Genomic DNA, 18203 nt, shown 5'->3' with positions numbered 1-18203 from the left:
CAAGACGCCCCAGGCCAGTGGCAGGCAAACAGGATGGGGACTGTCATGCCTGTGTTCAAAGAGCCTCGTGAGCTTCAGGCTCTGAATCCTCACCCTAGCTGCTCTCCCGGCTCCTAACGCCTATGCAAAGAAACACAACAGAAAGCAGCAATAAAACCCGTCCTACCCACAGCCATGGTTTTTCCAAACCTAACCCCACTCTCAGGCCTGTACCCAGCAGCCAGAACCCAGGAGGATGAGTTGCACCCTATAAACCAGCAAGGCAAGCAGAGTGGATCTGCTCCTGTGCTATCTTTAAGTAGAACTGGAGCAAGGAAACTATTTTAAGATGTAAATCATTGTGTCTCTACTTTTTTAAGCAGACCAAGTGAATGGCTTTGTGAACCAAATAAAAATCTTTGTAAAAGCGTGTGGTCTGTCATCTGGTAAGCCATCACTGGAAGAGCACGGTGGGAATGAGTCAGTCATCTGCACATACAACACTCACAGAGCATGAGCAGAGCAGGCAGTGTCCCGTGCTCGGCTACCTTCCCTCAACCACATCACACCTAACTGCAGCTGGGCAGTTGCTACTTCAACAAAGCCAGTTAGTTTAGGACAGGACCGGGGACCAAAGGCCACTTGTCCCAACAGGAGGGCCTCTGCAGTTCCACTCAAGCATGTTCTCCACTTCATGATGGTGGTCCAGTCGGCATGACATTTAGCCCTGGACACCCGCATTTCCAGTCATCTGACATCTATCCCAAGTTGGCCATAAAAGCCTGTTTGTCTAATCCCAAGTCCCCCTCTGGTTGATGGACAGATAGCACTGGAGCACATCCAGCAGGTCAGAAAGGCACCGCAGCTGCCCATGGCGAGCCAGCAGTGAAGAGATTCAAAGGATTAGCCATGGACTCCAGGCAGATGTTATAGTTATACATTTAACAAGTTTGCATACATGACAGAACAACATAAAAAGTAGCCTTTAACATCCAGAAACACCTGAGGCAGGTCCCAAGCACAGGCTCTATAACAGTGGTTGAGGATCTGAACCCCACATGGGCTTCAGAAGGCTTAAAACAGGAGGGCCTTGAATGGGTGTCCCTTAAAAACAGTCTATACAAATCTTTATTTTGACACTAAAAGATTACATATCCATTCCAACAGCTTTTCCAGGCCTGGTGACCCAATAAGTTACACACACACTGGCACTTGGAGGCTAAGACACAGGTGATCATTGGTAACTTTCCACAGAGACCCCCACACCTTGGAGCATAGGGGGGGGACACAGCTGCAGTGGAACCTTCCTTCCAGATTACTACATCAGAAAAAGCAGCATGGTTCTTGGGGGCTGGGCAACAGGCGGGGCTTCCTGGATCCAAGGCCAAGGTCTAGTTGCTCAGCAAGGCACCCTGAGGGCAGCGATGATGGTCTGTGTGGTTTCAATGGGACCTTTCTCACAGTTAGTTGCACAATGCCCATGGCTCCAGATTCCCTAAGACGATTTGCTAGTTGCCTCTTTGCTATTGTGGCCAGTCGGAGGTTTTGAAGAATTAGCTTTGATCCAAGGGTGCTCAAGGACTTCCGCTAGTGTTAGCCTTTGACTTGAGTTGTGTTTTAACAGTCTTGAAATGAGGTCCCTGGCTCCCTCCGTCACAAAGTCAGGGAATGTGAATTCAACCTACAGAATAAATGATAAAAAGAACCGTGGGTCAGAGGTGTGCACGTAAACACCACCCTCGGAAGAAGCCTGACAGCAGCCTCACCCGTGATATCCTTCTGTAGGTCTCCTGATAAGTGTGTGCCTCAAAGGGAGGCATCCCCACTAGGAACTCATAGCAGAGCACCCCCAGGCTCCAGAGGTCCACCTTCTCGTCATGCATCCGACCTTCAATCATCTCCGGGGGCAGGTAGTCCAGGGTGCCACACAGCGTGGTTCTCCTAAAACAGACGAGGCTGGGGCTGACACAGACATACTACCTGGAGACGTGACATGAGCCCTCCCTATGGCGGGCCAGTGCTCTCAGACAGGTGCCCACCTAAATGGTCAGAGGGAAGCACGTAAGACCACACACTAGCCACCAAACTTCCCCCAACTTCCCCCAGACCCATCCAACTCCAGGAGCTCCAGGGAAATCCAGGGAAGTGGACTCCTCTCACCCCAGTAACACCACAGGGGCTGACAGGACCCTGAATCCTGGAGGCCAGTCTGGGCTTTGAAGCAAGATGGTATCTCAGAAAACAATGACCAAGTTGCTGTACATACAGTGTTGTTCTGTAAATACACTTTGGGGTTCCACATGCGCTCTCTGTGATGTAACACCACCATCTTAGGCTCGGTGTACTGACTCACACCTGTAATTCCAACATCTGGCAGGATGAGGCAGGAGGATTGACGGAGGTTCAAAGCCAACCTGGGCTACAGCGTGAGATTATTTCATTTATGGGGAGACAGAGGAGTCTTAAAAAGGGAAGAGCCTACAGAATGGAAGCAGCAGCCATGTTTTATGGGGCTTCACCGGGTTCTCCAGTCCTTTGGCTCTTTTGGGTTAGGGTCTAAGACTGTGTTTTTAGTTTACAACGTATGGGTATTTCTGTCTGCATGTCTGTCTGTGTACATGGATGCTTATAGTGTCCAAGGAGGCCAGAAAAAGAATGTCAGATCTGGAACTGGACTTACAGACAGTTGTGAGGCACCATGTGGGTGCTGAGAACTGAATCTAGGTCCTCTGCAAAGGCCTCCAGGGTTCACCACCTGAGCCACCTCTCCAGCCCATTTGTTTATTTTTTCAAAGTGTCTTGCTCTGCAGCCCAGACTCTGCTCCAAGCAGGCATTCTCTGGCCCTAGTCCTCTTGCTGCTGGGATCACAGGCGTGAGCGCACCACCATACCCAGCACCAAGTCCTGTTTTTAAGACAATCTTAGCAGACCAGCCCTGAGCTTGAGGTCCCTCCTGGCCTCTCAAGTGCTGGGATTAAAGGACACACCAGCACAGGGCTTGGTTATGTTTCCCTCTTACCTTCTGTTGAGAGGGGTGTGTGTGTGTGTGTGTGTGTGTGTGTGTGTGTGTGTGTGTGTGTGTGTGTGTGTGTGCGCGCGCGTACGCGTGTGCTTCTTGCTTCTGGCTGCTTTTACTTAAAGAGTTCAAATTTTAAAGCAGCTATAAGATTTCATGAACAACTTGAAAAATCAGAGTATGGACTAAATATTAGCTATTTATTAAGAATTGTGCTAACCTCCTTAGAGGTCACAATGGTGGTGAGTGTGCAGGGCACAGTACCCTATCGTAGGGATAGCATCTCCATCTTAGGGAGCACACACTGAGACATCACATCGTGATGTCACAACTGACTTTATATGTCCACAGTGTCATCACCAATGTCCAGGGCTCTAGAGTGGGGCTGTGGACCTCTGTGCCGCCGCCGCCACCGCCGCCACCACCACCACCACCACCACCACTGCATCTTCTATCCATTTGGGTTTTGAAAACAAAAGCCGGAACCAACCAGGAACAGACAGCAGAGGCTACTGTGGGATGGATTCTCAAAGGTGGTCCCCAATAGCCAGGCAGCTAGCTATGATGGGAGCCGAACTTGAGGTTGTTGGAATAGCAGACAAGACTCACACCTACGATCTCCCCTGAAACCTGCAAGCTGTCTCTATCCTGTGTCACCACTAGGCAGGCTATAGTCCTGCTTACTCTGACAGCCCCATGACACCCGCAACTCTCACGCTTGTGTCACTGGGTAACGGGCAGCCTGCCCCAGTGCTGCTAGAGATAAAGAGCAAGTTCAGGAGAGACAGACAGACAGACACCCTGACTCAAAAGGAGTCCCCGAAGCTGGCAACACCTTGACAACAGACGCACACTTTAAGACCCCCCTCCATTTGCATGAATTATCAAGGCTATTCAGACCCAACTCTATTCGGAGTTGAAGTGTGCCTACTTTTGAATTGTTGCATTAGATAATGTCTGTCTCCACTGTAAGGGGAATCTTTATAGCCACTGATTGACCCAGGAGACCGGCATCCCCAGAGCCGGCTGCACCCACACCACTGGTGCCGAGCTTTGTTCGCTCTCTACCCACACCCCCACCCCTATAAGGTTCAAGTCCCTGCAGTACACGCCCGTGTTTCTCTCTTAGTTCACTGTCCTCTTCCATTACACTCTAGGGACACTCAGCATCATAAGCCAGAGTGCCAGAGCCCAGGTCACAGAAAGAATTCTATCAGGTCTAGATCGCTCCAGTGTTCTTAGTCAGCCAAGACCCTTGGACTAGCATTTAGTTAACAGTGCTCCCCCAACCCCTGGGCTTCAGCTAACCCCGATCCCATACCTGGAAGACGGAGCATGCACAGACCACCCGAAGTCTGCGATCTTCAACTCCCCATTTGACCCAAGCAGCAGGTTCTCTGGCTTGATGTCTCTGTGGATGACTCTCTTTGAGTGGCAGTAAGACAAAGCATTCGCCAACTCCGTGATGTACTGTTGAGAAAAAGAGCACAGGAGGCTCAGGGCCCAGGCTCATGTAAGGCAGTCGGGCAACTCAAAGCTGATCCAACATAGACTAGTGTGTTTCTTTTTTTTTTTTTTTTAAAGATTTATTTATTTGATGTACATATATGTATGTATAGACAGTGTCACTGACATCAGACACACCAGAAGAGGGCATCAGAATTACAGATGGTTGGAGATGAGTTGCTGGGAATTGAACTCAGGACCTTTGCAGTGCTCTTAACCACTGAGCCATCTCTCCAGCCCCGACTAGTGTGTTTCTTTCCAGGTCTTGAAGCAAACACCAGAGAAGAAAGGGGTGAGTCTGCATAGCAGCTGCAGATCGACAGACTCTCTCAGGGCCAAGCTAACACGATGCTTGCACGAGTAATGAAATCTTGAGAGGCAGGGAAGGCACTGGCTGTAAACTGACTTACAGAACTGCACAGCTAGCGATGGAACACTTCAGCAATCTTTAGACATTTTAACAGTCCTGACCAGGTGCAGACCTTGAGCCCCCGCCCCGGCCTCCAGATCTGAGGAATCTATTGCCAGCCCCGAGGTCTGCTTTGCATCCCATAGCAGGACACTCAGGATAACTCCATTAAGTTTTAATCGACATGAAAAGTAAGTACTCAAAGACAGAAAGCAGTGAGCATTTTCCAGCAAACCCGTCTTTCTATTTGCTTCCTGTGGAGCCTCCCCAGGCTTGGGGTGAGGTGGACTTCAGTGGTGGCCACTTACTCAGCACGCACGAGCCACCTCAGCTCTAGTGTATCAAGGCACGATTGGCAAAAAACCTTTGCTTTCCCAAGAGGAGAACAAGACCAGGCTTTGGTATTGTTTATGAAGCATCGCTGTCTCAATGCTTTATAAATATTCTTCTCCATCATCCTTCTAATTGCTTTAATAAAGAACCAAACAACCTATGGCAAAGCAGGGAAGGACAGGCGGGACTTCCAGGCAGAAGCAGAGGAAGAAACAGGCACCAGGACTGGTTGTATAAGAGGGAAGGAGCCGTGCGGCAGAACACAGATTAGTAAAAGTGGGCTCATGTAGGCTGTACAAGCCAGTCAGGAGCAAGCCTAAGCTAAGGCCAAGCTGTATATGATAAAGGCTCCAGGCCAGTACTTGGGTGACTGGTCAAGACAGACCAGTGATATGATTTCTTATTAATGGCCAATTAATGGGGGCTGCTGTCAGTCAGGTGGGCATGATGGCAGCCTTTAATTCCAACATGTAGGAAGCAGACAGGGTTTTAAAAAAAGTAAACTGCCGTGCTTTAAGGACAAGAAGCCACAAACCACCTTGAGAAGGGAGGAGGAAAAAGCTCAGACTGGGAGGAGACACCTGAGGGACACACAGGGCAGGAGCTGGGAGAGGGAGAACTCAGACTGGGAGGAGACACCTGCAGGAAGGACACACAGGGCAGGAGCTGGGAGAGGGAGAACTCAGACTGGGAGGAGACACCTGCAGGAAGGACACACAGGACAGGAGCTAAGGGAACTACAACACAACAATGAGGAAGAGATATAGAGGCATCTAATGACAAGGCATAAATGGCAAATAGCCAATGTCACATGCCCTGGAAACCACAGACCAACACAGAGAGATGACTACCTGTCAGAACCACCGATGCCCAAAACCATGGCAGCAAGTGCCCGAGGAGTGCTGTGTGGAATGACAAACTGCCACCAGCTGGCACAGGCCCACGGTGAGACCCAGGCACACTGGAATGCATGGCAAAGAGAGGCAGTGGGTGCTGCCGGGGTGCAGTGTACAGTGAAGTCCAAGAAGAGGGGGGTGTCCACAATGTCCCACACACAATGGATGAGCTCAAGACGGACGAATACTGGTCACTAAACACACGCATGATCCTTCTCCCCAGCTGAAGACCTAGAAGCAACAACATCCCAGCAGCGAGAGCTCCCAGGAGTCCTCAGTTCTAGTAACACTCTCCACCAAGGAGCCAAGATCCTTAAGGAAGAAATGGCTGCTTCTAGGACCAGGCCTGCAAGTAAAATGAGGCCAACACTCGGCACCAGAACAAAGCACACACAGCCAAAAGCCCCACAGTGGTGGTTTATGTGGAAACCAGGAAGAGCGTCCAGGGACACAATAAAGCAGTGCTGGCCAAACACAAAACAAGTCCTCTGCAGTTCAAGTTACAGACAGGGGAGACTGGTTCCCCTTCCAGAGGACCCAGGTCCACTTTCCAGCTCCTACATGGGTGCTCACAACCATCTGAAACCCTAGCTCCAGGGAATCTGACTCCCTGCTCTGGCCTCTGGGAACAGAGAAAAAAAGCAAGCAAAATATCCACATGGATGACATAAACCTAAAAGACTACAGCAGGAGGAGTCTCCTGTCACACAGCGCCAAATAAGTCACACGCCATTCTCTCCCCGGGGAGAGCATGCTTACTGGCTCTGAGAGGTCAGCATGGGAAGGCGGACATTGACTTTAGGTAGAAGGACAAAGGCCACCCAAGAAACTAGCTTACCACCTAGTGAGCATTACATTATAAATGCACAATGGTGACCTGACAAAACCACAGTTTAAACCAAGATCTTCTCAGTACCCACACCCTTTCTGGTCATAAAGAACACAGAAGCACTCTGAAGCACACCAGTCACGGGCCAGGATCGCTTAGTTATAAAGTATGAGAAATAAGGTGTGGGCCACCAGAAACTGTGTTCAAAAAAACACTCGCGCGCGCGCACACGCTAGAGTTCAAGCTCGCCAATAACCGTCTAGAGGCAACTAAGCTGCCTTGACTTTCCTGTTTCAAATATTTGATCCTGTGAAGCCCCTTCTACGAACACAAGCCAACTCCACCATCAAGAAGGCACATTAGGAGGAGAGCGAGGGAGGGTGAGCACTTACGGTAGCTGTTCTCTGCTCATCAAACTTGGAGAGTTTTTGAAGCTCTCTATACACTGTTCCAAGGGGCGCGTATTCCAGAATTAGATAAACTCTGGTGGCGTCATGGAAATACCCATACAGCCTGAGGATGTTGGGGTGCCTGCAACAGAAAACAACAACTGTGACACCTGGCGTCAGAGCCAGCCCAGCAGGGACTGCTGACCCCTCGAGAAATAAAGACAACAGGTGTCTCAGAACACACACGAGGTCTGAACTCAGATCTGAGCCCAGCCAAGAAGAAGACACCTTAAGCATCTGCCCACGTGGACTTGAAATATAAGCAGATCCTGAACTTAGTTCTCACTGCTCCTTTTAGACATCTTTATTCTTAGCGGGAAGTGTCGGCTGACACCAGTCTCTCTCTGCGTGTTGAGGAGGAAAGTGCTTCTGTGCAGGAGCAGGACATGCACCCACGGCAGACAGGGTGGCAGTGCGTGGGTGCCAAGTAGCACCACTCACTGCTCCAGTCGCCACCCTGCCAGGTGATGGCAAGCAAGCCAGACAAGCGGAGGACACCAGAGCCTAGGATTGGCACCGGTGTCAAACTTGGAAACACGGAAAGCAAAAATGGAAAACCAAAGCCACCGATTCATCCAGTCTCTCTCAAATCCCCTCCTGCTGAACAAGCCCAAGCACACTGCTCACTTTAAGCCCTTGAGCAGTGTTTCCTGGGGGCCACATCACCTATGTGTATGGAAATGTCAGATTCAACCATTCCCATGGTGGCCTGAGGCAAGCTGGGTGGGGCGCTGTGCGGCTCCCCAGCTCCTCCCGGGAGGACCACTCACCGCAGGTGGGACTGGATCTCCACTTCTCTCCGGAGCTGGTGCTCCACACCTGCCTTCTCCAGCTGTACTTTAAACAGCACCTTCAGAGCCAGGATGAACTTGCTTTGCTTCTCCCTCGCCAAGTAGACATTTCCAAACTTCCCTTTTCCTAGTGGGCGGCCGATGTCAAAATCTTCCAAAGTCCACTGCCTTCTACAAAGTAATGTGAACAGTTAAAATAAGAAATCGCCAACCATGGGCCATGAACCCACCTGGTCTGCTCAGACGACATTCAGTTTGTGCCCTCAATGGGTATCGACCCCAAACCCCCAGAATGAGCCACAAACTTCAGAACCCAACTTTCCTAGGACACAGCAGCACTCTGCTCCAGGACAGACTGACTGGCCACCCTCACCACCACAGGACAGCAACAGTACTGGACAGGACACCCTTTCAGGACCATATGGGGACCTCCTCCCAGCATCCCCAGCGGTGCTAACAGGCTGTGGGGTGAAGAGTCAGTCTGGTGGGAAACACAGAGCCACTGTCACTGGTGGAAGCAGGGCAGAGCCAACAGGCCATTCCAAACGACTACCCAATCATGTACGAGTTCACGGAATTACAGCATCGTTTGCTGTATGATTTTTCTTGCTACTTTTTAAATTTTAACAAAAATTTTCTATGAAAAAAATAATTAGGGAAATAAAACGAACTAATTTTGAGCCCCTGGTAAGTTTGATGATGGCATGAAGATTAGTGGACCACAACCAGATGAGTGTTCTGGTGGAAGAGAAAGCAAGCTTACTTTTTTGAGTCTTCAGTTTTCTGGATGGATGTCTGTTCCTTTTCAGAATTATTTCCTATAGAAAATAAGTTAAAATAGTGTTTTTAGAGCAACTAAATAAAATTCTTTTGAAAAAGAAAAGAGAAAGTCTATGAAGAGACGAATCTTAGAATGAGTCCATAGTGGGTCATGGCGGCGCTCACCTCAGGAGGCCGAAGAAGAGCTCTGCAAGTGCAAGGCCAGCCAGGGCTACAGCTACACAGTGAGACCTCGCCTCAAAAACAAAACAACCAAAACCAAAACAAAGAACAAAGAACCCCCGACAACAACAAAACATGAACACAGACAGACAGACAGACACCATCATCACCAAAATGCTAGACCTGGGCTCTCAGCTTCCTCACAGCGAAAACTACTAAAGCATGAGCCGTAACCCGACTCCCGCCATGCGGAGTCTCATGATTTCTAGAGTAAACGTGAGCAGGGTCTTCGCTCCCAGCCCTCTTCCTCAGGAAGAGCTTCCACACGGAGAGCAGCAGCAGCCCCATGCACAGCTGCCACTGTCACCGTCTCCACCTGCTGCCTCAGATGACTTTATCAACGTGGGAACAAACACAAGCGATCACCCTCCTTCCAAAGCCACAGAGGAAAATAGAAGTCGCTAAGTCAAGAGCATGCACCACAGCCTACACCATAGGGACCACAGGTGTCGCCCACGCGCGAGACTTAGACAGCTCCACTCAGGCTTTGGGAACGCAGGTCCAAACTGGTTTCCCCTTCATGATTCATTATCTCCACTCACGTCATCAACATCACCACTGCTGGGGGTCAGGACCTTGAGCTCTGCAGGATGGTTCATCATCCTCTAAACCCCAAGATTGTGTTACTTACTGGGAAAAACATGTTTCTAGCTGTGATGTGGCTCACTCCTCCTTAGCACATGCCTTTAATGCCAAACAATGAAGGTAAAGTTAGTTTGCAGAAGGAAGCAGCCACGTTTGAAAATGATGTCTGAGTGACAATGACGAATCAGAGAAAGACTTGACAGAATAGGATCTGCCCAATTCTCATGAGAAGAGACAGGAAAGGGAAGCTACTTGAGAGAGAGAAAGGGAGGGGGAGGGAGAGGTAGAGAGAGAGGGAAGAGGTAGTTTACTGGGACAGTTTTACAGAGAACAAACAACCTAGACACAGGTGAAGACAGACAGAAAAAGCTGAGAATGAAGAACCAGAAGATTAGAACATTAGTCTGAGGCCAAGCAGAGCAATTCAGTAAGAAGCTGAGAGAAGCCAGATGGAGTCAGTCAGCTTGAAGAGGAGTTGGAGCCAGAACAGCTGAGTTAAATCAGCCAAGAGAGTTCAGAAAGAGCTAGAAGGTGAGCTTATTCAGCAGGAAGCCTCAGAGGCTGCAGGCCTAGGTTAGACTGTACAGAGGCTAGAAGCTTCCAGGAGCAGGCCTGCATTAGAAGACAGAGGCAGTGAGCCTCCAAGACAACAACAATTACTTCAGGTGAATAAAAGTTACTCTTCTTACAATGACCTCAAAATATGGCTCAAAACCAGAAGAAGCCACCCAAAATACACTCCAGCCTACTGTTTCAGACATCAGAACGGACGGTAGAGTGACAGTGGGCCAGCTGAGGGGGATTTGAGGGCAGCACAGGCTTCCCTCATCTCCACACTTGGTGCATCTCTCCCTCGCTGATGCTCAGGATACTACACAAGCTTCAGCCATCTGCCCCTCCAGTTTCCTGTTTTGTGACTGGATTTAAGTGAGTTTCCTCCAGACTGTCTGTCTGCCTTGGCCTATTTGTACACAATGTTCTACTTTCCCATGAGGCCCGGCCTAACTTCTCTCCCTTCTTACACAACCACAGCTCTCTCCTGCCAGCCCACCTCTCAGGTCTTATCCTACAATGGTCTGGCATCTGCTCCCTAAACAGAGTGGCAGATCGCCCATACCTCTCCTTTCTGGAGTTGTCCTGGAATAAGTTAACTGCTGAGTTTTACCCCTTCTGTGTAAGTGAGTCAGTACCTGGCTGTCTACACGCAGTGACTACAAGGGTTGAGAGAATGCAGGTCAAGGCTGTCGCAGAGGCTCTGCCCGCACCACCAGCAGCTGAACGATCACGATCAACACCCAACATCAGCCCTGTGCTAGCACAGCCACTGCAAACAGCGAGTCATGGAGCCCACACAGCGCTCGACACAGGTCCAGCAGAGCTGAGCCGATTGCTACAACTGCTGTCTTCTCTCTAACCTTCGGGGTTTGGTCTCTGTATTGTATATTATTATGGTTGCTGTATCATTGGGGGCTTTCTGCATTATGATTCTTTTTATGTCTTCCTGAGAAAAACTATGCCTGAGCCTTTTTAGGAAAATCCTAAACTTAACTGTACCTGGCCACTGTTTGGAAGTCTTTCTTATGCCCTGGAGATCACTAAGCACAGATAAGCACAGAGCTAGACGAGGCCATTACTCCCGGAATCTGCCTGGGGTCTCTGCCCCTGAGCAAACTCAAGCAGCACAATTGATGCAGGGCAAACAGAGGCAACTGACGAACTCTGACCGACCAGGAGAACAGGTCACAGAACAGGTCAAGGTCTCTTTAGTATAGGTTTAGAGGTCTCTAAAAACGTGGCTTGAAAATAGGGGGTCATACAGGGTACACTCCTGAAGGATCAAACTCAGTAAAGAGATAGACTGACTGAAATGGGCTCTTCCTGCTTCATAGTGTAGATGATGAAACATGTAACAAAGTCAGGGGTTAGTATCTGCTGCCCATAGGGACTGGGTCAGGTGTCTTCTCTTCTCCCTTCAAACAGCAAACACCGCCATCTTAAAAGCAGCCTGTCATAGAACAGATGTGTTTGCTTTGGAGGGGACATTCTTAGATTCTCTAAGTTGGAGTTACAGGCTTAGTAATAATAAGAACCTGTTCTGTTTGCTCATATTTTCTAATTATGACTGAACTTGTAACCCTGGGCATGTAAGGAAACGTTCCTCTGACCACCTCCCCTGGTTCACTCCCTCCCCTGGCCAACTCCGACCTGCTCTGCCAGCCAGCTGTGTCAGGAAGGCCCCTCTCACTCTCCTCTCCCGTCAGGAAGGCCCCTCTCACTCTCCTCTCCCGTCAGGAAGGCCCCTCTCACTCTCCTCTCCCGTCAGGAAGGCCCCTCTGACTGACTCTCCTCTCCCGTCAGGAAGGCCCCTCTCACTCTCCTCTCCCGTCAGGAAGGCCCTCTCCTCTCCTCTCCCCGTCAGGAAGGCCCCTCTCTCCCTCTCCGTCAGGAAGGCCCCCTCTCACTCCTCTCCTCTCCCCGTCAGGAAGGCCCTCCCCTCTCCTGTCAGGAAGGCCCCTCTGACTCTCCCTCTCCTGTCAGGAAGGCCCCCTCTGAGGGAAGGCCCCTCTGACTCTCCTCCCTCAGGAAGGCCCCTCCTGTCAGGAAGGCCCCTCTCCTCTCTCTCCCTGTCAGGAAGGCCCCTCTGACTCTCCTCTCCCGTCAGGAAGGCCCCTCTCACTCTCCTCTCCCGTCAGGAAGGCCCCTCTCACTCTCCTCTCCCGTCAGGAAGGCCCCTCTGACTCTCCTCTCCCGTCAGGAAGGCTCCTCTGACTGACTCTCCTCTCCTGTCAGGAAGGCCCCTCTCCCTCTCCTCTCCCGTCAGGAGGGCCCCTCTGCCTCTCCTCTCCTGTCAGGAAGGCCCCTCTGACTGACTCTCCTCTCCCGTCAGGAAGGCCCCTCTGACTCTCCTCTCCGGTCAGGAAGGCTCCTCTGACCCTCTCCTGTCAGGCCCTCTCTCTCCTCTCCCGTCAGGAAGGCCCCCCCTCTCTCTCCCTCAGGAAGGCCCTCTGACTGACTCTCCTCTCCCGTCAGGGCCCCTCAGGTCAGGAAGGCCCCCTCTGACTCTCCTCTCCGTCAGGAAGGCCCCTCTCCTCTCCTCTCCCGTCAGGAAGGCCCCTCTCACTCTCCTCTCCTCAGAAGGCCCCTGACTCCCCTCTCCGTCAGGAAGGCCCCTCTGACTGACTCTCCCTCCCCTCAGGAAGGCCCTCTGACTGACTCCTCTCCAGGGGAAGGTCAGGAAGGCCCCCTCTGAGGCCCCTCTCCCTCTCCCGTCAGGAAGGCCCCTCTGACTCTCCTCTCCTGTCAGGAAGGCCCCTCTCACTCTCCTCTCCCGTCAGGAAGCCCCCTCTCTCTCTCCTCTCCCGTCAGGAAGCCCCTCTGACTCCCTCTCCTGTCAGGAAGGCCCCTCTGACTCCTCTCCCGTCAGGAAGGCCCCTCTACTCTCCCCTCCCGTCAGGAAGGCCCCTCTCACTCTCCTCTCCAGTCAGGAAGGCCCCTCTCTCTCTCCTCTCCCGTCAGGAAGGCCCCTCTGACTCTCCTCTCCCGTCAGGAAGGCCCCTCTCACTCTCCTCTCCCGTCAGGAAGGCCCCTCTCACTCTCCTCTCCCGTCAGGCAGGCCCCTCTTACTGTCCTCTCCTGTCCGGAAGGCCCCTCTGACTGACTCTCCTCTCCTGTCAGGAAGGCCCCTCTGACTCTCCTCTCTCCTGTCAGGAAGGCCCCCTCTCTCTCTCCCTCTCCTGTCAGGAAGGCCCCTCTGACTGACTCTCCTCTCCCGTCAGGAAGCCCCCTCTGACTTTCCTCTCCCGGCAGGCAGGCCTCTCTGACTGCCCTCTCCCGTCAGGAAGGCCCCTCTGACTCTCCCCTCTCCCGTCCAGGAAGGCCCCTCTGACTGACTCTCCTCTCCCGTCAGGAAGGCCCCTCTGACTCTCCTCTCCTGTCAGTAAGGCCCCTCTCACTCTCCTCTCCCGTCAGGAAGGCCCCTCTGACTCTCCTCTCCTGTCAGGAAGGCTCCTCTGACTCTCCTCTCCCGTCAGGAAGGCCCCTCTGACTGACTCTCCTCTCCTCAGGAAGGCCCCTCTCTCCTCTCCCGTCAGGAAGGCCCTCTCTCTCCCTCCTCCCTGTCAGGAAGGCCCCTCTGACTCTCCTCTCCTGTCAGGAAGGCCCTCTCTCACTCTCCTCCCTCCTGTCAGGGAAGGCCCCTCTGACTCTCCTCTCCTCTCCCTGTCAGGAAGGCCTCTGACTCTCCTCTCCGTCAGGAAGGCCCCTGACTGACTCTCCTCTCCCGTCAGGAAGGCCCCTCTGACTCTCCTCTCCCGTCAGGAAGGCCCCTCTCACTCTCCTCTCCCGTCCGGAAGGCCCCTCTGACTCTCCTCTCCCGTCTCCGTCAGGCCCCTCTGACTCTCTCCCGTCAGGAAGACTCTCCTCTCCCGTCAGGGAAGGGCCTCCTCTCCCTGTCAGGAAGGCCCCTCTCACTCTCCTCTCCCGTCAGGAAGGCCCCTCTGACTCTCCTCTCCCGTCAGGAAGGCTCCTCTGACTCTCCTCTCCCGTCAGGAAGGCCCCTCTGACTCTCCTCTCCCGTCAGGAAGGCCCCTCTCACTCTCCTCTCCCGTCAGGAAGGCCCCTCTGACTCTCCTCTCCCGCCCCTCTCACTCTCCTCTCCCGTCAGGAAGGCCCCTCTCACTCTCCTCTCCCGTCAGGAAGGCCCCTCTCACTCTCCTCTCCCGTCAGGAAGGCCCCTCTCACTCTCCTCTCCCGTCAGGAAGGCCCCTCTGACTCTCCTCTCCCTGACTCTCCTCTCCCGTCAGGAAGGCCCCTCTGACTCTCCTCTCCCGTCAGGAAGGCCCCTCTGACTCTCCTCTCCTGTCAGGAAGGCCCCTCTGACTCTCCTCTCCTGTCAGGAAGGCCCCTCTGACTCTCCTCTCCTGTCAGGAAGGCCCCTCTGACTCTCCTCTCCCTGTCAGGAAGGCCCCTGACTCTCCTCTCCCTGTCAGGAAGGGTCAGGAAGGCCCTCTGACTCTCCCTCTCCCTGTCAGGAAGGCCCCTCTGACTCTCCTCTCCCGTCAGGAAGGCCCCTCTGACTCTCCTCTCCTGTCAGGAAGGCCCCTCTGACTCTCCTCTCCCGTCAGGAAGGCCCCTCTGACTGACTCTCCTCTCCCGTCAGGAAGGCCCCTCTGACTGACTCTCCTCTCCCGTCAGGAAGGCCCCTCTGACTCTCCTCTCCCGTCAGGAAGGCCCCTCTCAGGAAGGCCCCTCTCACTCTCCTCTCCCGTCAGGAAGGCCCCTCTCACTCTCCTCTCCCGTCAGGAAGGCCCCTCTCCCTCTGAGGCCCCTCTGACTCTCCTCTCCTGTCAGGAAGGCCCTCTCCTGTCAGGAAGGCCCCTCTGACTCTCCTCTCCTGTCAGGAAGGCCCCTCTGACTCTCCTCTCCTGTCAGGAAGGCCCCTCTGACTGACTCTCTCCTCTCTCTCCTGTCAGGAAGGCCCCCTCCCTCAGGAAGGCCCCCTCTCACCTCCCTCCTCCCGTCAGGAAGGCCCCTCTGACTCTCCTCTCCTGTCAGGAAGGCCCCTCTGACTCTCCTGTCCTGTCAGGAAGGCCCCTCTGACTGACTCTCCTCTCCCGTCAGGAAGGCCCCTCTGACTCTCCTCTCCCGTCAGGAAGGTCCCCTCTGACCCTCCTCTCCCGTCACGGGAGCCCCCTCTCACCCTCCTCTCCCGTCAGGAAGGCCCCCCTGACTCTCCTCTCCTGTCAGGAAGGCCCTCTGACTCTCCTCTCCCGTCAGGAAGGCCCCTCTGACTGACTCTCCTCTCCCGTCAGGAAGGCCCCTCTGACTCTGACTCTCCTCTCCCGTCAGGAAGGCCCCTCTGACTCTCCTCTCCCGTCAGGAAGGCCCCTCTGACTCTCCTCTCCTGTCAGGAAGGCCCCTCTGACTCTCCTCTCCCGTCAGGAAGGCCCCTCTGACTGACTCTCCTCTCCCGTCAGGAAGGCCCCTCTGACTCTCCTCTCCCGTCAGGAAGGCCCCTCTCACTCTCCTCTCCCGTCAGGAAGGCCCTCTGACTCTCCTCTCTCCCCGTCAGGAAGGCCCCCTCTGACTCTCCTCTCCATGCTGGACACAGTTCCAGGCAGTGCCATCTGAGTTCAGCCTCCCTCCAGGACCCTGGGGACCCAGCAGTCTCTTGATTACATCCAACACTTCCTTCTGCTCCAAAGAACCTCCGGCAGCTTGGCCTTGGCTGGGCCAGCAATGGCACCGGCATTCCCAGCACTGGAGGAGCCCAGACACACCGTTACACTTGAGCATGCACGGACACCCATCTCATTCTTTTCCTCCTCCTCAACAAACATGGTAGAGAGACCAGGACATCAAGGATAAACGCCAATCTATGCATTTGATCATCCAGTGCAGTGACAACCCCACTTACCCGAGGCCGCAGGCTGTGGCTGCTCACTCTTCTGGGGGTTACTCAGCCGGGACGCAGGTCGAGGACCGCTGGCAGCCGGCAACTGCTTGAGCACTGGCTTCTGACCTGCGACAGGCTTCTGTGCTTGTGGAGGGACACGTTGGGAGTTGGAGGGACACAGGACCCGCTGGGCCTGGCCACTGCTCGCTGATCCTGGGTGCTGAGAAGGAATCTGCTCGGTCACCAAGACTCGTTTCGGACCGAAGGGAACAGTGGTCTGAGATGGAGAGAAGACAGGGAAATGGCCTTCAGGAAAGGCTGATGGTACCGAGAGCCAAGTTTCCTTTGCAGTCTAACAAAACTCCGTGAGTAATACATGGAAATGGGGGGCGGGGTGACTGAACAGGTAGCAGCACTGACTGCCCTCTCAGAGGCTCTGGATTGGTTCCCAGCACCCACATGGTGACTCACAACCATCTGTTACTCCAGATCCAGGAGACCTGACCCCCTCTTCTGGCTTCCTCAAGTCCCAGGCACACGCATGCACGCAAACACTCATCCACACCAGACATAAATATATAAATAACTCTCTTTAATAAATAAAGTAAAAGGGAGGAGGCTGAAGCTATGTTAATGTGCGTGTGCCCTAGGGAGGGCTTGCCGACTCGAGCCCTGCTTCCTTAACCTCACGGGAATAAGCTCCGGTCCAGCGATGGAAACCCCAAACACCTGTAAGCCCAGAGGCCGGGGAGCTGGCACCTGTAACCCAGTACTTGAGGCTGAGGCAGGAGGAGCACTGAGTTCTGAGGCAAACGCCTCCACTGTGATGAAACTTCCTATCAAATCGTGCAGTGATTTTATGCTTAGGAAAAAGAATGATGGAACTGGCAACTGATCGCCCTCAAGCGATTTTGCAGAACAGTCTAAATGTAAGGTTGTGCTGGGTTTCCGTGGCTTATGACCATCATCATAAACCCTGGGTTTCCCTTTCAGAGTACATATTTGACAAAGTCTCACTGTGTAATCCTGACCAGTCCCAGACTCTCAGCCTGGCCCTATCTCAGTCTGCTCGCTGCTCTCTCCTGAAGAGTTGGATTAAAGGTGTGCCCACTGAGCCTCACCCAACGGAAATATTTTAGGAAGTAATGCCCGAAACTAAAGTGCATAGAATCTATTGAGTTTTCCATAGAAAACAAGGACAAAGAAGAAGCAAGTGTAGGCACCTAGAGAGGCAATCACTACCACACTGGATTACCTGTGAAGACTCTGTCAGTCTCAACTCTTAAGGCCCACGCTCATCACACTCAGAGAAACTGAGACTTCCTCCTCCTTAAATGAGAGTCTCAGGATTCACCATGAGCTCAGAGGGCATGAGGTTCCAGGGCAAAGGCATCTCCCACAGAAACAGAGGCTCGGGAAGCCTCCAGGCACGGTCAAGAGGAGACCTACAGCTCCCACCCAAAGCCACAGCGGGAAGAACGCGATTACCAGAACAACATGCACAGGAGCGGTTCCGCTTTGCTCAGTGACTAAGGTCTTACAGCCAAGCCCGAGGACCTCCTGCGGTAGAGCCCGGACCCACAGGACAGAGACCCACTCCAGCTTTGCTCTCTGACCTCCACAGTGGCATATGCATGGGTGCACACAAACAAACTACACATCATTTAAAAAATACAATTGTAGGGGCTGGAAAGATGGCTCAGCCATTAAGAGTCCTGGCTACTCTTCCAGAGTTTCTAGGTTCAATTCCCAGCCGCCACACGGCAGCTCACAACCACCTGTGATGCGATGCCCTCTTCTGGTGTGCACGAAGACACTCGCTTTCATAAAATGAAGAAATCACTCTTTTTAAAATGCAATTGTGAATGCAGAGAATTCTACTTACCTTGACAGGCCTGGAGACACAGTTTTCTTTACATCTGTCCATGTCACCTGAAGAGAGACACAAGAGCCTTTTGTTTAAAAGGAGCCACCTGCTCTGAAGTGTTTGTCAGGCTCAGCAGTCACGGCTCCC

At 52.9% G+C, this 18203-nt stretch overlaps 1 protein-coding gene across 1 annotated transcript; it reads right to left on the bottom strand.

The window, feature by feature from the left end:
* Nucleotides 1-321: 321 nt before the first annotated feature.
* Nucleotides 322-17582, bottom strand: Aurka (aurora kinase A). The gene is made up of 8 exons (XM_032902644.1): nucleotides 17544-17582; nucleotides 16211-16466; nucleotides 8972-9026; nucleotides 8188-8379; nucleotides 7361-7499; nucleotides 4317-4465; nucleotides 1746-1920; nucleotides 322-1660 (listed from the first exon to the last, which is right to left on the bottom strand). The coding sequence occupies exons 1-8, from the start codon at nucleotides 17580-17582 to the stop codon at nucleotides 1475-1477; spliced, it is 1191 nt and encodes a 396-aa protein (XP_032758535.1). The 3' UTR covers nucleotides 322-1474.
* Nucleotides 17583-18203: the final 621 nt, after the last annotated feature.

The sequence above is a fragment of the Rattus rattus genome, chromosome 5 (assembly GCF_011064425.1).
Source record: "Rattus rattus isolate New Zealand chromosome 5, Rrattus_CSIRO_v1, whole genome shotgun sequence".
Taxonomy (NCBI): Eukaryota; Metazoa; Chordata; class Mammalia; order Rodentia; family Muridae; genus Rattus; species Rattus rattus.
This window is presented reverse-complemented; position numbering and strand designations above follow the sequence as displayed.

Bases quoted from the DNA above. Each gene is read 5' to 3' on its own strand.
- Aurka (XM_032902644.1), bottom strand. From the start codon at position 17,582: ATGCCTTTGCCCTGGAACCTCATGCCCTCTGAGCTCATG. The intron at 16,467-17,543 runs GTGAATCCTGAG...TCTCCATCTCAG, and splicing joins TCATGCCCTCTGAGCTCATG to ACCACTGTTCCCTTCGGTCC. The intron at 4,466-7,360 runs GTAAGTGCTCAC...TTTTCTCAACAG, and splicing joins ATGAGCAGAGAACAGCTACC to TACATCACGGAGTTGGCGAA.